The sequence below is a fragment of the Delphinus delphis genome, chromosome 3 (genome assembly GCF_949987515.2).
Source record: "Delphinus delphis chromosome 3, mDelDel1.2, whole genome shotgun sequence".
Lineage (NCBI taxonomy): Eukaryota > Metazoa > Chordata > Mammalia > Artiodactyla > Delphinidae > Delphinus > Delphinus delphis.
Genome location: NC_082685.1, coordinates 164,369,760 through 164,393,344, shown reverse-complemented (window position 1 = coordinate 164,393,344; position 23,585 = coordinate 164,369,760). Strand labels below are relative to the sequence as shown.

Sequence of the window (23,585 nt, the reverse complement as noted above, 5' to 3'; positions counted from 1 at the left end):
GGCTTGACCGTTGCAGGCACGCACGCCCCATGCGGTTCCCACCCGCCACCCGTGGTTATGGAAGGCTTGACTTGGGAGGGCTACTGAGGAGCCGGGCCTTCGATTTGATGTGATTTTAACTAATTTAAATGTAAAAACTGAAACTTTACCCTTGACACCACCCTTCTGGTTGAACACAGGAGAGATTTGTGATGCCACCCCAGCCCCAGGGACCCGAAAACGTCACTGTCTGAAACACCACTGCCTAGCAGGGAGCTGGATGGCAACTCTCATCCATCGTTTTTTATTAGCTTTTAGAAAAAGCCACAGATTCAAAAATTAAGTCTTTAGCTTGATATGATTAGGTCAGTCATTAAAACCTTATTTTAATCTCAAAATTTCTCATAGTGCAATATATGAACATGACAAATTCATCTGTATTAAGACAGAGATAAAAGTCCAATTAAGGTGGGCTTTACCTGAGTTTACATTTCAGGCTCTTCACGGTTTTGCCATATTATTCGTTTTAGAGGATGTGCTCAGTTCAAGGCCGGAAGGCCATGCCTGATCTGTGAGCTGGTCCCTGGATAGCTCTAGGTTTTTACTAATAGTTAGCACATTACTCTACCATCCAAATTCTTCAGGTCCTGACCTGTTGTTAAAATTTTTCTTTATGCACATGTTAAAGGTTAAAGTATTTCATACATTAACTTTTCCTACTGAATTTGTGTTTCAGATGAATTTCAGGATTCCTTGATTCATCTTCTGTAAAGTGAAAATGAAATCAAATGATCTAAGCATTATCAAAGCAAATTTCTGGATGCGAGCTATTTTGAGAAAGTTTGCCCTTGGCCTTGGCTACACGTACTTGTTCAGCCACTCGAGCAAGCTCCTTCTCGCCTCATCGACATAGGGCTTGTCTTCAGGCAAACAATCTTCTCTCTTGCGATGCACGAACCCGTGCGTTTGCCCAGAAAACGTTTTAATTTGATATTCCACTTTGCAGTTTTCTTTCAACTTCTGAGTCAGCAAAGAGACCTGGTTGGCAAAAGATTTCATGATGATAGGACTTCAACCCTCTAGCAATATTTTCCATTCTCCAAATCTTCCCTGAATGCTTATCAAAGAGCTTTAACATCTGTGCTTTAAATTAAGTTCCATAGCTATCATGAAGTTTTCACTTTTAATTTTAAAATCGGCACAGTCCGCACCTCTGGCAAAGGAGAGAATTCAGAGCGATATAAAAATGATACATCAGGGGACTTCCCTGGTGGTGCAGTGGTTAAGACTCCGCACTCCCAATGCAGGGGGCCCGGGTTCGATCCCTGGTCAGGGAACTAGATCTCACATGCGTGCTGCAATTAAGGAGCCCACGTGCCACAACTAAGACCCGGTGCAACCAAATAAATAAAAATAAAATACTTTTTTTAAAGATACATCAATTATTTGAAATTGTATTAATATATTTATATATTATTCAATATATACTTCAGTCTATTTGCATATACCATATTCAATGTATTCAATATGTAATTCATAGATTCAGGTGTAAGTTGTTTAAAACATATCAATAAAATGTATCAGTTATGAATAACAACAGTAATTTCTAAACAACTGCTTTTGAACCACAGTTTCCATCTGCCTTTTCCTTATCAACATACTGGATTTAACATAGCTGTGTCTTCACTACTATATATAAAATAGGTAACCAGCAAGGACCTACTGTATAGCACAGGGAACTATACTCCATATTTTGTAATAACCTATAAGGGAAAAGAATCTGAAAAAATATATACATATACATATATATAGGTATATATATATTTTTTTATGTATAACCGAATCACTGTGGCGTACACCTGAAACTAACATGACATGGTAAATCAACTATACTTCAATAAAAAAATTTTTTAATTAAAAAAAACAGAGCTGTGTCTTTAAGGACAGAGATCTTATGATAACTCATGGGTTCCACGCGGAAGGGGCACAGGCAGGGAAGTAACCAGCCATCCAGCCATGGCAGGAGCACTTAAGGGGTTACAGACCCCCTCAAAGTCCCCGATAAAACACACCTTTAAAACTTTAATGTTGAAACGTATTTGGAGCAACAAATGAATCCTTCGGGATGTTTTCCCCAAAATGTCAAGTCCTGCTATTAAACACAGAGACGAGAAGAGTTAAGATGCCAACTTACCTGCTCTAGAGGAATCACAGCATCGTTTTCAGCAAAAATGAACAACGTGGGGTTCTTTAATTTGTACACGTCTTCAGAGTCTTTGATGATGCCTGGAGAATGGGGGCGGGACAGGGACACACAGTATGACTCCCGTACATGTGCCACAGAATACGATGTGTTAGATTTTTCAAAAGAAAACATGCTTTCAGGGTTTTGTGTCTCTTCTTTTTAGCAATTCCACAAAAGTGGCCTGTTCTATAAAACTGGGCTCAAAGAGGTTACTGAGTCTGAGGTCCCTTCTCTCTACCTCACTCACCAGGAATTAGGCCATTAAATGACGGCTGTAGACCTGGCCGGCTGCTTGGCAGGTAAAGATATGCAGCAGCCTGAAAAATGCTCCCTCTTGGGACGTGTCTTCATTTACCAAGAGGTGATAACTTTCAAATCTGGACCATCTGACCACCGCTGTTCTGGAAGTTTCTCACAGTTTACTCAAGCCCCAAGGTTCTGACGTCAGGGTTTGATGGGGTATTTGTGCTCAGAGGAGACCACGTGTGTGAAGTCCCTGGGCACGGCAGCGGGTCCCAGCAGGTCATTCATAATAATTAGTTTTCATCCTTCTAAAGTGCCTTCAGAATTTTAGAGATCATTTAGTCAAAAGCATGTTGGACTTTGGGGATTCAGACAACTTTGAGTGTGCCCACTCCCATAGGAAAATAAGTAAAAGTTTCAAACTCCACTGTCATTCTGAGATGAGAGGAGTTCTAAAGAAAAGATCATTCTGGGCTTCCCTGGTGGCGCAGTGGTTGGGAGTCCACCTGCCAATGCAGGGGACACGGGTTCGCTCCCTGGTACGGGAAGATCCCACATGCTGCGGAGCAGCTAAGCCCGTGCGCCACAGCTACTGAGCCTGTGCTCTAGAGCCCACAAGCCACAACTACTGAAGCCAGTGGGCCTAGAGGCCGTGCTGCGCAGCAAGAGAAGCCACCGCAAAGAGAAGCCTGCACACCGCAAGGAAGAGTAGCTCCCGCTCACCGCAACTAGAGAAAGCCCGCGCTCAGCAACGAAGATGCAACACAGCCAAAGCTAAATAAATAAAATAAATAAATTTATTTAAAAAAAGAAAAGATTATTCTGGCACTTGTCAAAGACGGTAAGGAAGATTTTATTCGAGGAGACCACGGCAACAAGGGTTTGTAGTGAGGGAGGGACACCAGACTCAACCCCAAATGCAAGGACAAGTGGGATTTTCCACCACGGAGCAGGATGGGGGCCGGTGGATGGAAAATGACTAAGGAATCATCGGGCTACGGGGATTCTGGCCAGACAGTATTTGACAAAGCCTTTGCTGAAGGCAGGCCAGGTGACAAGGCATGGGGCGGGGGGAACAGGAGGAATTTGATCACATATCAAGGATGGGGAGTTCTCGCTAAACTGACCCAGTGGGCCAAGGAGAGAGCCCAAGGTCGGGACCTACTCAGATAGAGGACTCACAGCGGAGCCTGACTCAAGGGTGGTCACAGAGAATCCCAGTCAGTATGGAGGAAAAAAAATTGTTTTCCATTTCCTGTTGGCAGTATAGCAAAGCCAAGTAAGCCGGAGAGCCTCCCCTTAGCTGTAACTCCTCTCTAGAATGCAGGGAGCCACGGGCAAGAGGGCCACGCTTTCCGCCCTATTCTGTGAAGGCCACGTTAGGTGGCTGCACAGCGCTTTGAGGCCCCTGGGCTCCAAGTCCCGCCCGGCTCCGCAGTCGCGCACTGCGCAGAGGCGGCCACGAGGGGGCGCCGGCGAGCAGTCCACTCCGGAGCGCCTTGTGCTAATTCACACAAAGGCGCCGCGAGGGCTGCCAGCCCCATTGTGCACATCGGCAACCGGCAGCTTGCTGCTGCCTTTGAGTAAGTAAACAGGTAAAGGGCTTTTTTTTAATGCTAAAAGTAAGTGAAAATACCGCAGTGAGGAACCATTAAGCCAAATAAGAATCATTAGTATAACTGTTGGATATACTATCATGAAAGAAAGCCAAGGTCGGATGTTTCCATATCCTCACTTAGTAACCATTTCTATACACATATATAATGTTCTTATGTCATTGGTGTGATACATTTGGTTTGTTTGCATGAAATGTTTATGTTGCTATTTACATTTTAGAGTCGGTTTTCCCTTTCCCTGTTTTCATATATATACACATATATGCATGTGTATATATAGTGAGTGTGTGTGTGTGTGTGTGTGTGTGCAGGACTGCATGCATGCGTGAGTAGTTGAGAATTAGTCATATCTTGGAAAAATCTTTTCACAACTATTGCTCATAAAAATATTGCTTGATATTAACCATTATCACAGAAAGAAAGTTATCCCCTTCATCCTAGGTTAAGAAATTGAGACCTCAGATTAGGGGATTTCCCCAAAGGCACACTGTCAGGACCCAGGTTCCCTCTGGTTAGATATTACATACTTCCGCCTCTACCTTCAGATTTTTAAAACCAATTCCTTAAGATAGGCCATCTCTGCTCCACTGGGGTTTGTGTTACACCAGGACCCTCAGTTTGGGAAGAGGCTCGTGGCCTTTGTCACTCAACCCCTCCTCCAGTTTTCACTGTGTAAAAATGCACAAGGCAGGTTTACCGTAGATGGACACCCCTGCCCTGAATTCTGGGTATTTCATCATCATGTGATGGACAGCAACTCCACCCCAGCAGAATCCCACGACGCCAATTTTCTTGGCATGACAACGTTGTTTCAGATACTTCAAGACCGCGTCAACTTCTCTAGAATGAAAGAAAAGTTATTCAAGGGGAATTCCCTGGTGGTCCAGTGGTTAGGACTCCACACTTTCACTGCCGGAGCCCGCGTTCAATCCCTGGTGGGGGAGCTAAGACCCAGCAAGCTTCTGGCACTGCCAAAAAAAACAAACGAGATATTTTGTGGCCCCTTGAAAGTATACTGGGCAGCAAGCACTAGTGGTAACAGGGCTTTCTCAGCAGCTGTTCCTCGAGGTTCTGAGATCCCTACTTTCAGACCTCCGTCCTCACCACCTCCTGCCTGGGTGACGAGTAACAAGTGACATCTCTCCCAAGCAAGTCTCCCTGCCAAGCCCAGCCTCTTCCAGCCACCTGACAGGGTGGCACAAATCAGACCATCTTGAGCAACAGCCTTCCACAGCCTCAGGAGAGATCAAGGCCCAAGGCCACAGCGCGGCTCTAGGGCTTGATCCCAAGATCCGGCCCCAGGGAGCTCCTTCATCTCCTCTCTCTCAGCAGGGCGCGGCCTCAATCAGGAGGCAGCTCCCCAGCTCTGTCTGACTCAGCACATTCCATCCTCCTGCCCGACACCCTAACTCTGCATCGCCTGTTTCCTCCCATGCCCAAAGAGCACAGTAGTATTTGGAAAGCCACGAGGAAGAGGCAAGCCCGAGGGGACGGGGAACAGTGGCTCTGGCCTTGCAAATGGTTCGTTTGCAAACTGGTTGTCTGGAACTCATACAGCTTCTGCAACTAGAAGCACAACGCCAAAATAGAGGTAGTACTGCAAGGCCGGCCCGGAAAGTTCTGCTGGATCTGATAAGGAAGAAACACTGTTTGCAATTAAGAAAAAAAAAAAAAGGAGAAAGCAATTCTATTGCACGTTCTTTTTCTTTTAATCATAAGATATCTTTGAACACATTTAAACATATGTATCATACCATTCTGTGTGCAAGTAGTTATTTTCATAATGTTAGAAGAGCTGTAATTAAGTAATTCTGCAAAATAAAATGGAATAAGGAATAGTTTTTGTCATTTTGTTTTTCAGTTTTTCTCGAATGCTTTGATCTTAAGAATAACTGCCTTAACTGGAGGAGACAAGAAGGAAGAGGGCATTTCTATAAATGTTCTTTCACTGACTCAAGTGAACCTATCTTCCTTTTGTTGCCGAGTATATTCCCCACTTTCCTGGGAACACCAGAACTTAGCTTTGGATGAAACTCCCTTCCCCATGCTCGGTCCATATACTTTGGGAGGGTCAGTTCCAGGAGGGGAGTATGTGGCTCTGGCCTGGCCAATCGCAGCATAGCAATCTCTAGCCACAACAATTGGTTCAAGGATGGACTTGTGACCCAGTCATAACCATCAGGACAAAACGAGAATTTTGCTGGTTTGCTGGGAAAGGAGCCAATGGGAGGCTGGGGCTGCTGCAGCCATCTTGCCACCCAGAGGCAAATGCTGCCTGACAATGGAGCCGGCATCAGACAAGGGTGCTGCGGGATGTTGGGAGGTCGAATCCTGGGGATACCTTCTGAGCTATAGACCAACCTCTGCTTGAAGCCAGAAATTACCTCTTTTCAGTATTATAAGCCAATAAATTCCATGACTCCTTAAGCAGTAACCATTCAAGATGGGTTTTCTTTCAAACAAAAGGTATTTGACTAGACACAAGGACTTTAGTCTAATTTCCAAGTTAGTGTCTCCATTTTATGTCTCATTTTGACTTAAAATGTGTGGCTCTCCTTATCCCCTGTGGAGAGGTACCTCTGGGTGCTCTAATGCCCTCCAGAAAGGATCACCCTGATTTGCGCTCACAGATAGAAGGCAGCCCCACAAGGCTTTTCCTCAAAATGTCCTAACTATTCCCCTCTACGCAAAGCTGAATTTCATATTCACATCACAGGCTCTCGGGGTCTCTTGTGTTTCTACTTGTATTTTACTCGTAACTTCTTGCTTCATTTTGTTTTTCCTGGGCTTGCAGTCTGAGTCCCTGGGAGGGAGGCCTGGAAATGGATAAAGGTGTGGGAAGTTGGGTCCCCAGTGATCTCAGAGTCCACCCTGGGGAAGGCAAGGGAGGAAGCAGGGCAGAGAGAGAAGCTGGGCTGTGCTGTGATGTGATATGGGAGAGGACAGCGTTCAGGAGGATGCCTGGTCACGGTGAGTCGGGGGCTAGGGCTGGGGGACCCCTTTGCCCTGGGCTCAGGTCTTCCTGTTCAGGAGGAGCTTGGCACTAGAGAACATCCCTGCCTCTTTCCCCGCTCCATCCTTATTCCTCCAGACCAAGAAGAGGGGATCTGAGTGGCAGCTAAGCCCTCTGGTCCTTGCTTCTGGACTGACTGGAGCCAATTTAATAAAAGGCTGCAATCCTGGGGGATCCACCCCCCTTTTCTTCCCACAGTTCCCTGGACCCTGGCAAGACCGCAGTCCTGGTCTGGTGGGTCTGGTCTAAAGACCCAGTTTCCCCGAGGCAGGGGGTGGGAGGGTGGCGTTTCTGGGGGGAGGAGATGGCACTTGGGGCCTCAGTTTCCAATCAGCGGAGTGGAAGTGGGGCTGACGTGTTCTCTGATCTCTCTTCTCTGCCTGTTGTTTCAACTGGTTCTGCAACCAGAGGGGAAGGAGGGAGTGTTGATCTATGGACCCCTATAGCCCAACTGTCAAGGAAAATGGGACCCCCAGGTACTTCAAGGAAGCTCTCTCAGCATCGGTGCCATGAAGCATTTCCCAAAGAGGAAAGCAAGTGAACTTACTGGCCAGCAGGGTACTTGTTGGTTTCTAACCAACCCTCCGCTGCAAAGACTGTGCTAAACGAAATCGGTTTCCTTTCCGCCTCACTGTGGCCTCTGAGGTCGTACACGGCGGGAGGGCGGGCAGGTGGGTGGGTGACTGAGGAAGCCAGACCCTCCTTTCCCTCCTGCCTTTTCCCCCCGGGGCCCTGGGGCGCCACCAAGACAGCCACGCTGGCTGGTAACGTACTTGGTACTTACTTATCGATCCTTCTGGCATCTCTTGTCTTCAACCACTCCGGGAAGGTGGACCAGTCCCCTGAGGGGTGCCACGGCTCCTGTCCTACAAAGAAGTCTGGAACAATGGTTCTGTAAAATAGGGACATTCATCCTGCTTAGTTTCAGAACTGTTGGGACTCCATATTTGCTTCTGTTCATTAAGAACTTGTCACGTTGGCGGTTCTGGACCACAGGAGAAGAAAGGTAGTGGTCACAAGGGCCAGCTGTGATCGCAGCAAAGAGGCCAACTGGCTCCAGGCCAGAGCATCTCAGATTTCACAACCGAAGGTGCAGGGCCTCTGGCAGCGGGCTGAGAGCCCAGCCCGTCTGAAATGCCGAGGCCTCGGTCGTGCGCACTCCCCGCTAGCTGTGACGCCCAGAACAAGGGTTCCCAGGCGGCAAGGGCCTGGGCGGGTGGACACAGGCTCCCCTCCTGCCCCTGAGGAGTCGCACCTCTCAGCTGGCCTTTTGCATTAGCCTCAGGCCAGAGGGCACACCTGGTGAGCGGCCCAGTCACCATGACCAAGCAATTTCCCAACCTCCGCCCAGGATGCCAACAGGGCACAATGTCCTGCCCCGAAGGTTTGGTCTCATGCAGGCTCTAAAAGGGGCCGCGGAGCAGACAAGCCAGCTTGCGGGGTCCATGTCAACCTTCCTTCCGCACCAACCCCGGGGTGGGGCAACGCGGCCCCCGCCAGAGAGCCAATTCCGGAAGTAAAGGTCACAGCCATGGATGGAGGAACACAACCTCTCCTGCAGGGGTGGGAGGAACACTGAAATCTGGGTCAGAAGAATTTAAGTTCAGGTCCCTGTACTGCCCCGTTCTGCCCTGAAACCTTAACAAGTCACTTAATCACTTTTAGCCCTTTTTCTTGATCTAACAGAGCCGTGCACCCTCAGAGGATTATTCTGAAGGCAAAATACTTAGATAAGGGTGACAGGCTTTGTAAGTCACAGGCATCTTTACTCATTTTTATGTTCCGTCTCCAGCTAATGGACCCACCCAAGACAACGGAAGCCACCGTCCCATTCAATCTCCTCGATGCAGCGGGTGACCTCCGCCTTCAGGCCCCGGTTTCCTAACCATCAAAATGGGAACAGTGACAGCCCCGCCTTGTCCGGTTGTTGGAAGGATGACGGGCAATTACCCAGGGAACGCCCTAGGGCCCCGGTCAGGCGGAGCCAGAAAGCAATCAGGGCTGGCTATTGTTTTCGTTACTGGTATTGCCCTTGGAAAGTTAAGTTGCCACATCCACAAGAAGAAACGTGAGGGCATGAAAAAGGGAAAAATCAAGTGGACGTCCTCTTTCCAGTCAACAGGAAATTGCATCACACGGCAGTGGGGGTGCTTCCTTTCAATGGGTTTCTCTTTGTAGGAAAACGAGATGGGTGCACGCTTTGGTTTTCAGCTCCTCTTTTTAAGAAATAAGAAAAGGGAATTGGGGTGCACCACACTCGGGGCTCGCTGAGTGAAGCTGCGCTGGCAGGGATGGTCCCTCCTCTCTCTCCTCCGTGCTTTACTGAAGCTGCTACCAACAGCACAGCGGCGCGGGGCAAGCAGGTGACAGCAGTCACCAAAGGTGGCCATGGTCACACAATGTGACAGAGACAGCCTTTGGGAGCTGAGGTCTCACTCTGCCAGTTCTGGAAGCTAGTCTAACTCACATCAGGCCATGACAGCTCGTGTTCAGACCAGGATAACTACGTGTGCCCTGTGCGTGAAAGCTGACCCCAGGCAGAGATGCTTCAAGGGCCAAGTAATGGATCCATTTCAGAGCTGGCGAGTTCTGCCCTAGGTGTCCTGTACCGGTGTCTGTGCAGGGCCTCACAACGGGAAATAACTCTCCCAGCGTCCAACAAGTCTACAGGGCTAGCCATCCTAGGAGGACCTGAAGCCCAGACATTGGGTTGGGAGCAGCTGGCTTCCACTGGACACTGGCTGTCGCATGTGACAGTCTCCATTTACCTGCACCCCAGTGAGATAAGAAAATACATAATGTACATCAGAATATACTCAGGGTTTTTTGGTTTCATTTCCTTTGAAGGGAACAAAATACAGAAATTTATATGAATTTAAGCAAAAAAAAAAAAAGAAGAAGAATTTTATACGTACGTGTATCCATTTCCTGCAATCATGTCGGCCATATACCTGGTATTGGGCAATTGCCAGCCGAATATATCTTGAATGACAATCACAGCTTTGCCAGCGTCAACGGGGGATTCGGTGAGATAAGCCTTGATGTGCTCAACTTGAACTTCACGCCCCAACCCTCCGTACTCTATTCTATGGCCAATGTCACATGGACAAGGGTGAGCTTCGTTAGCCATTGGAGATGTTTAAGTCAGGCTACAGAGAGACACATGCATTACACTGAGTGGGGCACATCCCAAGATTATAAACAATGAGAAAACTAAAATCAAGAGTACAGGAAAAAATTAATTTTAACTATACTTACAGTGTATTCATGCAAGAAATCAATGATAACTTCTGGTTCTGGGTGATAAGATTAAGCTAAGAAGAATCCATTCCCAGGCTTCCCTGGTGGCGCAGTGGTTGAGAGTCCGCCTGCCGATGCAGGGGACGCGGGTTCGTGCCCCGGTCCGGGAGGATCCCACATGCCGCGGAGCGGCTGGGCCCGTGAGCCATGGCCGCTGAGCCTGCGTGTCCGGAGCCTGTGCTCCGCAACGGGAGAGGAGGCCACAACAGTGAGAGGCCCGCGTACCGCAAAAAAAAAAAAAAAAAAAAGAATCCATTCCCATTATAAACAGTAGAAATACCAGAGTGAATGCAACTAACAAATAAAAGTTAAAATGGTGGAGCTCAGAGGGAAAAGAAAGCAACCCCCCTCCCCGGGTGAGAGAGGAAACTGGAGGTCAGGGTCAGGGTGGCAGGAGCAGATGTGAAGGAGCCAGGGTGCTGGGGACAGGGCCAGACCCAGAGACAGGCCCTCACCTAACCAGTGCTTAGGACTCTGTGTCCAGTGAGGCCTTGGGACCCCTTGAGACAGGGATTTGTAACTGAGACTTTCCCACACAAGGTCTGAGCCCTCAAAGGTTCATATTTAGCAGAGAAAATGCAAAACAAACAACAAAAGAAAAAAGAAAAACTCTGCCAACCAAGCCGAGGAATATGGTAAGGAAGCCCAGGAAAGGAAAAAAGCAACCATAAAAAATAAAATAATAAAATAAAACTGGAAAATAAATGAATGTAAAGTCTTCAGCAACAACAACACAAAAATCAGTCCCCCAAATTTGCACCATCCTTTTGAAGTAGGAATACCTAGGCTGAGAAATTGACGGAACAGTGGACCCTGGGCAGGGAAATCCCTGGGCACCTGGCAGAAACAAATGCAAGACTTTCACAATCCAGGCCGAAAAATGCTTCCCACTGAAGAGGTGTTTACTACAAATAGCTTCACAGGAGGAAGTGCTCCAAATAAACACTCGTCAGGAAGACTGATGGTGGGAACAGGGGTAGAAATGAGGAAGAGACCCAAACACACTTGACCAAACAAACAGCAGGAAAGGAGAAGAAAAAGAACAGTAAACCTATCAACCATAAAGCAAAAAATAATGTGGGCTGAAATAAATCCAAACAAATGTAAATATATTAAATTCACTGTTTGAGACAGATTCTCTAATTAAATTTTTGTTTTTAATTCAAAGAGGTTTCCTTGGAAAGGAAAAACTAGGAAGCCTGAACCCAAAGATAGAGATCTCTTCATTAGCAATTAGAGAATATACAGTCTTTTCAAGCAGATGTGAACAGCTACCAAACTGCCCACATATTAACCCACAAGTCAACAAAAATTTTATATAAAACGTGTTATATTAGCACAATGAAGAAATGATAATAAACATCCAAAAGGTTTAGAACCGAATTACAATGAAAACACTCTGCAGCGAAAAGTTGAAGCAATACACTGGTACTTAGAGAAATATTGATACCCTAGATTGCAGTCAGAGAGAAAAACACTTTCCCCTACCCTCTTAGGTTCAGCAACTGAGGGCCTGCGAATTTAACCGACAAAAGTCAGATTAACAGGAGAAAAAGCATACACGTTATTAATATTTTGAATTTTTAGCACACAGTGGTTTTGCAGAAAAGAAGTGAAAACCCAAGAAGCAGTTAGACACATGGTTTATACAGCATTTTAACAAAGGGTGATAAATTGTGGAGGCATGACTGGGAAATATATGGGGAATCTGGTGATGAGAGTTGCTCCCCTCATGGGGGAGAGGGAATTTATGCCCTAATTTTAGGCAGAAAGGGGGAGGGAGAAAAACTCTTTTTGCATCTGCTGTTTCCTAATTGCCTTCAGCTCAAAATAATCAATACACCAAAGTACCATATTTGAGGAGGGTATCCTTTGATCCTCTTCAATTGCATGTATTAGACAAAAGGGAAGAATGGAGATAAGTTAAGCATTCAATTCAAGAAGTGAGGGGAAGAATTAGAATAAACCCAAAAGGAGAAAATAATGAGATGAACATAAACAATGGAGAAACAGAAAGTGATTAAAATCTGATTTTCGAAGTTATATCCCCAGCAAACCCAATCAATAAAAAGGAAAGAATGATAAAGAACACATAACAACAACAACAACAGCATAACAATATGTGGAATGAAAAAGGTGACGTAAGTACAGATTTTTCCCTTTAAAAAAATCACCAAAAAATTAGTATGAACAACTTTACGCTAATAAATTTAGAAACAGGAAACACTGACAAATATGCAGAATGAGAGGAAAAAATTCCTAACTTCAAAAATATAAAAGAAAAAAAAAGGTGATGAGACAGCTCGAGATTAAAAGAGATTAAAGAGAAATGAAATCAAATGCACCATGTGAATCTTGACTACATCCTCGTTCCAAGTTAAGAACCGCTACAAGAGACACTTGGGGAACAAGTGAGGAAGCGAATATGGATGATAGTGGATATTACGAATTAATATTAATTTTCTACGGTGTGGTAATAGAAGTTATGTAGGAGAATGTTCTTATTTTTTAAATATGTGTGCTCAAGTTGGGGATGAAGTATCAGCATCTGCAATTTACCCTCAAATCATTATAAAACACACATGCACAGACATACATACAGAAACATAAAGCAATTATGGCACATTGCAAACAAATGTTGATCTAGGGGATCACAAGTGTTCATTTTCTTCCGGTTTTTGAGGAACAACAAGGAACAGTGTAGTTGGAACAGAAATATCAGGGAGAGAGCGTGGTGGGAAACACTGCTTTGCCCAGAATCCTCCAGCAGCTTCCATCTCACACCGAAAAAGCCAAATTCTTGCCACGAGAACGGTAATGGTGAAAAGAGCGAGAAAGGTCAGGGGCTGGATAGATTTTTCAGGTGCAGCCAATTGGTTCTGCTGACAGATGGCACGCGTAGGATATTTAACAGAAAGGAGTCAGTGGTGACTAGGTCTTTTGCTTGAGCAACTGGAAAAGGATGGAATGTCTAAATGAAAGGGGAGAGTGCCGAAAGAGCAGGTTTGAGGAGACCAGGACTTCAGGCTGTGGCATAAGCAGTTTGAAATGTCTATGAGACATTCACATTCCTGTCCAGCGGCCAGCTGGATAACAACGCCCAAGTTCAGGGCAGGGGTCCAAGCTGAGGATATGCATTTCAGAGTGATCGGCATACACAGTGGAACCTCATTATCTGCAGATTCTGTATTCATGCATTTGCCTACTTGCTAAATTTATTCGTAACTCCAAAATCAATTCTTGCCAGGTTTTTTGCATCATCCACAAATCTGTGTAGAGCCACAAAAAATCTGAGTCACTGAGATGCACGTTCCCAGTCAAGGTCGAGCAAGGCTGTGCTCTGTCTTCCTGTTTCAGCTCTCACGCTGTAAACAAGTGTCCTTCTCATGGTCTATTTAGTGCCACACGTGTGGTAACTTTATGCTTTTTGTTGGTGATTTCATGGGCAGCGCTCAAGTGCCGTCTAGTGATCGAAGTGCAAGAAGGCTGTGATGTGCCTTAAATACGTGTTAGACAAGCTTTGTTCAGGTGTGAGTCACACTGCTGTTGGCCATGAGTCAATATTAATGAATCAACAACATGTAGTAAATATATATTGTGTTTCTTCATACAGAAACACAAACAAAACAAGGTTAAATATTGAGGAGTTGATGGAAACGTGACCAGAGGCTCGTAGGAACCGACTGCATTTCCCTGTGGTCCACTAGCAGCTAGTTCAGCGTTCGCAGCAACTTTACCGAACATACCTTCTGTGAATAATGAGAATCAGCTGAACACAGTATTTACAACCTTGAGAGTGAATCACATCATTCAGGGAATAACAATAAAGAAGAATGCAGAAGATGGAGGCCTGGGGTCCTTCAGTACTTAAGACTTCCTTTGGGGAGGTAAAAAGGGACTAGTGACTGTGTCTGAGAAGGACGGGCCAGTGAGAGAGGAGGAAACCCCAGGTGTGGTGTCCAGGAGCCAAGCCAAGGAAGGGCTTCAAGAACAGGAGAGTGGGGCTTCCCTGGTGGCACAGTGGTTGAGCGTCCGGAGCCTGTGCTCCACAACGGGAGAGGCCACAACACTGAGAGGCCCGCGTACAGCAAAAAAAAAAAAAAAAAAAAAGAACGGGAGAGTGTAAGCATAACGGAATCACTTTGCTGTACACCTGACACTAACACAACATTGTAAATCCACTATACTTAAAGATGAAAAAAACGTGTATGCACCAAAAATAATTAATTTTTATAAAAAAGAAAGAAAGAAAGGGAGGGTGTAGACCATGCAACATTCTGCAGGAAGACCCGAGGGCGCAGACAGGGTTGCCCACCAGGCTCTGCACGGTGGAAGTCAGGCTGAGGGCGTCCAGAACAGGTTTGCGGGAGCGGGGAGGGCGGGACTGCCCGGGGCTGAGACAGAAGAGAGACAGGGAGACAGGAAATACAGAAAGCTCTCTCTAGACTGTCACCAGTCCTAAAAAAGAGAGTGAGCAAAAGATGGAGGGAAGATGTGGAAACAAGTCTTTTTTTTTTCTTTTTCTTCATGGAAGAAATGTCAGCATATTGGCTTGTGGATGAGAATGTACCACGGAGAGGGAACCAGTGGTCTCTGGAGAGAAGGGTGAGGCCAGCACAGCAGAGGAGGCACTGGGCGGGTCCTCCCACAGCCCTGGGAGAGAAGGCAGAGGGTGAGGACACAGACACAGGTGGGTGGGTGCTGCCAGGAGGGAGGTTGTGGATGCTCCCACCTGCCTCTGTTTGCTCAGAGAACTAAGAAGCAGAGTCAACAGATCAGGGTAGAAGGAGGAGATTGGAGGGGAGAATAGAAGTGGAAAATGAGGGCCCGGAACATAGGCAGGGTCAGCGAGGCCGTGTCCCCCAGCCAGGTCCAGCTGCAGGGCGCAGGCAGGGAGAGGCCGGCACAACAGACGGGGCTCTGCCGGGTCATGACAGGGGCAGGAAGGCTCTGTGACTCCTCAGGAGGTGGGATGGACACCAAGCAACCCAGGTGAGAAAACAAAGCCCTGTGAGTCACTGCCTACCACACACGGAGATCCTGTCAGCCTCCTTCAAAGGTGCGAATCCCATTATGGGGGCCCCGCACGCATGACCTCATCTAAACCTAATTGCCTCCCAAAGGCCCCGCCTCCCAATACCATCTTCAACATGTAAATGTGGGGGACACAATTCAGTCCATAGCAGTAGCTAACTGTAAAAAACACTTATAAGAAAATGGGGGAAAACTGAACTGACTGGATATTTGATGATATTGAGAATCATTTTAATGGGGGGGGAAGGGAAGGAGGAATAATGTTATAACAGTGATGGGTTTTTTTTAACGAGTCCTTATCTTTTATAGCTACATGCTGATGTGTGTACTGGGACTTTCCCAGTAGGCTGTGGAGATTGTGGGAGAGTGTCTAAGTACTGACAGTACTGGAATTGGGTGGTTCAGGAGCGTCCATTGTACTAGTCTCTCAACTTTCTTTTTCTTTTTAAATTTGTTTATTTTATTTATTTATTTTTGGCTGTGTTGGGTCTTCATTGCTGCACGCAGGCTTTCTCCAGTTGCGGCGAGAAGGGGCTACTCTTCGTTGCGGTGCATGGCTTCTTACTGTGGTGGCTTCTCTTGCTGTGGAGCATGGGCTCTAGGCGCACGGGCTTCAGTAGTTGCAGCACACAGGCTCAGTAGTTGTGGCTCACGGGCTCTATAGCGCAGGCTCAGTAGTTGTGGCACACGGGCTTAGCTGCTCCGCGGCATGTGGGATCTTCCCGGATCAGGGATGGAACCCGTGTCCCCTGTGTTGGCAGGTGGATTCTCAACAACTGTGCCACCAGGGAAGCCCCTCTCAACTTTCATACATGCTTGAGAGTTCCCACAACAAAAAGCTTTCAAACTTTTATTAAATTTTAAACACTGTAAGATAAAAGTCTCCGTAAAAAAGTGAGAAAACAAGATACAGACTAAAAGAAGAAATTATTTTCAAAGCAGAGGCCATAGTATCCAGATAAAATATATGAAGAATTCTTAGAAATTAACAAAACAAAGACAGCCCCAATAGAAAATGCTCCAAAGATATGAGGCAATTTACAAAAGGATACACCTGAATGGCCCGTAAACATGTGAAGAGATACTCAACCTCACTGGTATTTAAGGAAATTATAACAAGAACAACAACAAGACACCATTTTACCTCTTGCAGATTGGCAATAAGTCTATTAACACCAAGAGATGGTGCCCAAGCAGGGAAACGGAAGGGAGTGTAAACTGATACACACTCTGGGAAGCAGTTCAGCAAAGGCAATGAGGAACACACCCTGCAACCCAGAAATCCCCCCACTGGTGTATTCCCTAGAGAATTTCACACTCGTGTGTGTGTGTGTGTGTGTGTGTGTGTGTGTGTGTGTATGTGTGTACACACAGACACATGCAGTGGGTACGCAAGGCTGTTCTTGCCACCAAAATGTGGCAACAATTGCAAGCAATATAACGACCATCAGGAGAATGAGATACGTTGCCATTTATTCATTGTCGTGGGTTGAACTGCGTCCCCCAAAAAAGATACTGTTCAAGTCCTAACCCACAGAACCTGTGAATGTGACCTTATTTGGAAATAGGGACTTTGCAGAGGAATCAGGTTAAGACAAGGCCATCCTGGTGAAGGTAGGTGCTAATCTAATTAATGGCTGGTGTCCTTAGAAGAAGAGAGAGAAATCTGGATACAGACACAGACACACATGGAGAGACGGCCTTGGAAGACACAGGCAGAGTTTGGAGGGGGTGCGTCTACAAACCAAGGAACACCACGAATTGCCAGCAGCCACCAGAAGCCGGGAGACAGACAAGGAAAAACTCTCCTCTACAGGTTTCAGGAAGAGCACGGCCCATTTCGGATTTCTGGCCTCCAGACAGTGAGAGAATAAATTTCTGCTGTCTTAAGTCACCCAGTTTGCAGTAATGTGTTACAGCTAATACACTCCTAAAAAGAACATTACATAGCAGTTCAATGAGCAAATTCCATAGATATTTATCAATACAGTAAATCTCAAAAACATAATGCTATATAGAGAGACAATGAAAGAAATGAGATTGAGTTATTTGTAGTGAGGTGGATGGACCTAGAGTCTGTCATACAGAGTGAAGTAAGTCGGAAAGAGAAAAACAAATACCGTATGCTAACACGTATATATGGAATCTAAAAAAAAAAAAAAAAAAAAGTGGTTCTGAAGAACCTAGGAGCAGGACAGGAATAAAGACACAGACATAGAGAATGGACTTGAGGACACGGGGAGGGGAAGGGTAAGCTGGGACAAAGTGAGAGAGTTGCATGGACATATATACACTACCAAACGTAAAATAGATAGCTAGTGGGAAGCAGCCGCATAGCACAGGGAGATCAGCTCGGTGCTTTGTGACCATCTAGAGGGGTGGGATAGGGAGGGTGGGAGGGAGACACAAGAGGGAGGAGGTATGGGGATATAAGTATATGTATAGCTGATTCACTTTGTTATACAGCGGAAACTAACACAACAATGTAAAGCAATTATACTCCAATAAAGATGTTAAAAAAAAAAGAGAGACAATGGTTTTTTGATGCTAAGTTAATACTAAAATCCCTGAATAATACATATTTTTAAATTAATTAATTTTATTTATTTTTGGCTGTGTTGGGTCTTTGTTGCTGCATGCCAGTTTTCTCTAGCTGCGGCGAGCAGGGGCTGCTCTTTGTTGCAGTGCACGGGCTTCTCATTGCGGTGGCTTCTCTTGTTGCAGAGCACGGGCTCTAGGCGCACGGGCTTCAGTAGTTGTGGCACGCAGGCTCAGTAGTTGTGGCTCACAGGCTCAGCAGTTGTGGCTCACGGACTCTAGAGCACAGGCTCAGTAGTTGTAGCGCACGGGCTTAGTTGCTCCGCGGCACGTGGGATCTTCCCGGACCAGGGCTCAAACCCGTGTCCCCTGCATTGGCAGGCAGATTCTTAACCACTGCGCCACCAGGGAAGCCCAGGACAAAATGTTAATATCTACTTTTTTAAATAAATCTGTGTCATGTGCCTATAGGTGGCTATTACATTATATCCTGTACTTTCCAGAATGTTCTAAATGCTCATAACTAGAAATGACTAAATTTTAAGGAAAGAGAAATTAAGAGCTAGTCATTTGACCAAAGAAAACTTTGACGGTATTTTTCATAGTTTGGTTTCCATAAACTACCTTATGGAACTATTATAAGAGAAGTCAGAACAATCCAGTATCAATAGCAGTAAACTTTATGTCCCACTGCACATTACTTGTTGAGAACTTATTCCTCAGGCTGATTTCTTACCTGGCTGTCCTATGAGGATGCGAGACCACAGAAAATAAGCAGCCTTGAATCTGAATCTTTTTACTTACCTTCGATTGCTATCCACTTTCCAAAAGGAATGTTTACAGCTAAGACAGCCACTCTCTGAACTGATCCTGAAAGACCTTTCTCCCACAGAAAGGAGTGCTGGCTGGGAAGGCCTGGATGTGCCACACATGAAGGCTGGACTCCTGCCAGACACTTCACGGGGCACAGCAGCCAAGCCCAGCCAGTGTGTCCCGGGCCAAGGCCACAGTGGGCAGGGTAGACCATCTCTCTGTGGGCAAGAGCCTTGGGAAACACACCCTTGACACTCTACTGATTGTACTATACGTAAACCTTCTGTATATATATTTCAAGATTTGGGCTCTTTTCCCTCCCAAATGACACATTTGTTAAAACACAATTTTCAGAAAAAAAGTAAAACTCGACTCCTATACAGTTACCAAAATGAATTCACATTAAAGATTGTACTTTACTCATATGATAGGAGGAAATAAGGCAGATGTTACCACTGGTCCTAAGGAAAAAAGAAAAGGGCACTAATTTATATGGAGTACAGGGATGTTGAGATGAATTGTAAATGGAGACAAAACCAATTTTTCCACAGTAGGGGAGGAAGCCAATTAATTCTCCACCAGCCAGGACAGAATTTACAAACCTATCAGTTACCCCCAACTTTCACAGAGCTGCAAAACAGCTCAAATACAATGAACAGGGCTAGAATCAGACAGCCCGGAAGGGTGGGCTATAGTCGATGGGTACTTTTCCATTGAAACACAGAGTTTCTTCTATGACATTATAAGGTCACAGTGAGGGATAAGGTTTCCTCCTGTAAGGGGATGGGACTGTGGGTCTGACATGTATGGTGGGGTCCTCATAAAATGTACCAAGAAGCACTTTTCTGTATCATGTCAGGTGGACTTGGCAACACACTCCAGCCACCCTGAGATCAGATCTGTGGTTTCCACCAGCAACGCCTCCAGAAGTCAGAGTTCTCTTTATGACACGAGGGATGGCCAGGACATGCTCCAGCAGGGGAGACCCTGATGGGCACATTCTCTGTCAGTGCCACCCAGGATGCAGCACTAAAGTACATGTTTCCCCCATGACACCCATGCAAGATCCCACATAATTGTGAATGACTACGAGACCCGTCCCCTACAGACTGACTTTTCTGGCCCCTTGACAAAGATTCTCTCCTTGACCGAACTCTAGTCAGGATCCTCTGAACTCTCTTCTCAACTAGGCCCTGGCTTTTGGGCTTTGTCCAGTTTTAGTAAGAATCCTGCTAAGTCGGTTTAGCAGAATCCCCCAGCCTCCTATCTGATTCGCTCTCTCATCCTCCATCATCCCCCAGGTGATGTCCGATCACCCTGGCTTGTCTTCTGCAAGAATCCTGTTAGGTCAGCTTAGCTGGAATCCCTTTATTTCCATCCACTGACCCCCTACTCTGCCCCTTGGCTAGAAACTCCCACTTTTCCTTATATTCAGAGTTAAGCCCAATGTCTCTCTCCTACTGCAAGATCCCCCTGGAGTGGTCCCTAACCCCTATCACGATGGTCCTGAATAAGGTCTGCCTTACCGGTTTTTAACAAGTGTCACGAATGAGTGATATTTTCTTTGAAACCCTCCAGTCCTCCTTCACACAGCAAATGCCTCCACAAAATTGTAAGTCAAAACCTACGGGGATCACTGGTGCGTGTTTGACCTGCAAATTCCAAGGGGCTGCTGTGTCCTCCCCCCTTTCCTAAAATGTACCATCCGGAGGCATTCTTTTACTCCAAACAAGTTTGTGCTTCTTGATTTCTTTTTCTGAACCAGTTATAAGATCTGCCTGGTTCCCTCTTTAATGAATAAGATAGAATCTTTAACACACGTTCGTTTTTCTATCTGTATTAGTCATGATTTTGCCTTTTGCTGAAACTTATCTTTTAACTGTATAATTGAACATTCCCCTTTTCTCACTGGAGGGCAGAAGGCGAGAAATGGGTGGTCAAGTATGGTTGAGCTAGTGTGGTTTCCTGCTTTCATACCCCCCAGGATTTAAATAACTCAGAAGTCACACTTCCTAAAGCAATGAAGATCTCCAAAAGAAATAGGGAAGCAGATTTTGATAAGTGAAGGGGATTGGTGTTGATGGGAATGCAACAAGCAAAGAAGTCTAGGAATAAAATGCTGGCAGCCTCAGAGATTTAGAAACGGAAACACCTGAAAGGGCATCGAAAACAACTACAGGACCTCTAAGGTGGCTGCAGGGGAAGGCTGGGGGTTTCCTTTACGGGGTAAACACTGTAACTTGCATGGCAATTGATCTTCCATCTTGCAGCAGGGAAGGCAGGGCCCTCCTTATCTTTAGATGGTTCTGTGAACATCAACTCCTCCAATTATTTTTATTTTTCAGTAATCATGGTTGTGTTTTCCAAAGGGTACACGGTCTTGACAGCATTAATTGGAAAACTAGATGGGATGAAGCTAGATTGGCCTGTGAACTGCCAATCATGTGGCTGCCTCTGGCCTTTTCTTGGACTGTTGTGAGGCCTGGATGGCATTCCCCCAGATACCCACAGGGCTCACTTCTGACCACCTTACTTTAAATGGGCTTTGAAAACAACAGGTGGCATGTCCATCAGCAAGTAGCCCTAAATCGCAGTGCCCAGCGTCAGCAAGGCCTGGGACAGGCCACCGCTTCACCTCCTGACCCACATGGCCGAGTGGGAACGGTACAGTCTCTCCTGGCAACACGGACCCAGCATACAGGACGCTACACGCCTAGACCAGACCCTCCTCTCTCTTTTTTTTTTTTTTTTTTTTTTTTTTGCGGTACGCGGGCCTCTCACTGTTGTGGCCTCTCCCGTTGCGGAGCACAGGCTCTGGACGCGCAGGTTCAGGGGCCATGGCTCACGGGCCCAGCCGCTCTGCGGCATGTGGGATCTTCCCGGACCGGGGCACGAACCCGCGTCCCCTGCATCGGCAGGCGGACTCTCAACCACTGCGCCACCAGGGAAGCCCAATACCCTCCTCTCTTAACACCCATCCTTAATAAAGGCTGCAAAATGTGGAGAATGAGCTGGACGCAGATACGCTCATTTTTCCCCCATACTTTTATATCAGTAGTAAGAACTATACGACCAAAATGTTCAACTGTAGGAAAACGGTTACAAAGAGTATTTAATGGCACGGAGGAAAGGATCAAGACATAGTGTTAAATGGAGAAAAAGGAATACAAGTTTATATACAGTATGATTTCAACTGTCTATTCAAAATGTATGGCTAAACAATACAGGAAAATATACCAAAGTAGGATGGCGGGGTTGCTTTTCTGCAGTGACAATGTACTGCTTTGATAAAAGCTGGTGTTGAAAATGGACTTTAATAGGTTCATTACCTGTGCACATGGCAAAGACCTCCTTTGCCTCAAGCAAACGCATGCGCAAGTTAGAGCGGAGCGGACCTGCAGCGCGATCCTGGGCTAGCGAAGCGCACGTACCTCGTCCAACTGCCTGAAGGACGCTGTCCTTACGCGCGGAGGACGCCGGACCGGAGCGGGCAACGCCGCAGCCCCGGGGGACACAGGGGAGACGGTCAGGGGCAAGCCGAGGGGGAGGCGCCTCCTTCGGGGACGGAAGTGGACGCGGTGACGGAGGGCGGTGGGATCCCGGTGGACCAGTGGCTGTCCTGGATTCCCGGCCTCCGGGGAAGGCTGGAGCCGGAGGGAGGGGCAGGGAGGGGAGACTGGGAGGAAGAGGGAAGGAGGGGAGGAGGGAAACGGAGGGAGGGGAGGGAGAGAGGGAGGGGGGAGGAGAGGGGAAGGGAGACGACGAGGCGGGGAGGGAGACCGGGAGGAGGAAGACAGTCCGCTTATGAAATTTACATGTGCGCCTGTCTCCTGAGACCTGTGACTTCTTTACTGTAAATCAAAATTAGGGTATTTTAAACAGTTGATGACTACATAGTCATACTTGACCTCCTTCCCTCCGCCGCCACTCCATATTTTGTCTGGTCACCTAACATTGTGATAACCAATTCAATTGGCTACAGAGAAGGGTTAAGAAAGAAAACCGGAAGAAATGTTGATTAGGAAAATAAGTGACAGGGGGAAAAGTAGCAGCAGCTTCTTGACGCCACAAGAATTTCACCAAAAATCTCATGACCCGTGAGATAGAGCCTTACTGGTTAAGACGCTTCCAGTTGGAAAAGGTGTGAATTCTGATTGAGGGTGACTTTTTCTTAAGGGATCTTTTCTGCAGAGGGATGGCAAATCGGTAATATAAAAAGCCTCGAGGGGTAAGGTTTGTGAGACTTAATCTGATTGTTAAAGGGCAGTTTTCAGAAAAAGGTAAAATCATGATGCTCACACAGATATAAAAATGACCTGTGTTGAAAACTTTACAGCACTCATTAATTAATAAGAAAACGAGGCAGATGTTAAAACTAGTTCAGAAGAGAGTTTTTAAAAAGTGCACACATATGGAGTAAAGGAATGGTGAAAGGAAAATGCAGACAGAGGCAAACTGGCTTTTGTTCCACAGGATGGGGAACGAGGTCAATTTGCTTGTCTGTCATCTACCTACAACTTACAGAATTGTGAAACAGCTACCAGCCATTGGAAGACAAGAATCAGATAGCCTGGATGGTGACCTCTAGGCAAGCACAGGTTTCCATCGAAACACAAAATTGTTTCTATTAGACTGTTTCTAAGCATCTTCCAGCATCTTGGAAGTACCAGTTACATGGAAAGACTAGATGTGACTGATTACACATCATTTTTCTCTATTTGCTAAATTTAGCTCTCCAAGCATTCCTGACATTAATTAACACTTATTAACATGAGGGATTTCATATTCGCAACTCTATGCCTTG

At 46.2% G+C, this 23,585-nt stretch overlaps 1 protein-coding gene across 2 annotated transcripts; it reads right to left on the bottom strand.

Moving 5' to 3' along the window:
* Positions 1 to 226: 226 nt before the first annotated feature.
* Positions 227 to 22,415, bottom strand: CMBL (carboxymethylenebutenolidase homolog). 2 transcript variants are annotated; one of them, XM_060009669.1, is made up of 6 exons: positions 22,213 to 22,415; positions 10,012 to 10,245; positions 7,881 to 7,988; positions 4,781 to 4,923; positions 2,174 to 2,265; positions 227 to 1,017 (listed from the first exon to the last, which is right to left on the bottom strand). In XM_060009669.1, the coding sequence occupies exons 2-6, from the start codon at positions 10,224 to 10,226 to the stop codon at positions 838 to 840; spliced, it is 738 nt and encodes a 245-aa protein (XP_059865652.1). In that variant the 5' UTR covers positions 10,227 to 10,245; positions 22,213 to 22,415; the 3' UTR covers positions 227 to 837. The 2 variants fall into 2 exon arrangements, with proteins under 2 accessions (XP_059865652.1, XP_059865653.1); XM_060009670.1 differs by lacking the exon at positions 22,213 to 22,415 and adding an exon at positions 22,111 to 22,174.
* Positions 22,416 to 23,585: the final 1,170 nt, after the last annotated feature.

Excerpts from the sequence above, each read along its gene's own strand:
- CMBL (XM_060009669.1), bottom strand. The coding sequence starts at position 10,226 with ATGGCTAACGAAGCTCACCCTTGTCCATGTGACATTGGCCATAGAATA. Across the intron at positions 4,924-7,880 it reads GATGCCAGAAGGATCGATAA|AGAAGTTGACGCGGTCTTGA; the intron begins GTAAGTACCAAG and ends CTTTCATTCTAG. Across the intron at positions 2,266-4,780 it reads GGCAGGGGTGTCCATCTACG|GCATCATCAAAGACTCTGAA; the intron begins GTAAACCTGCCT and ends CCCATTCTCCAG.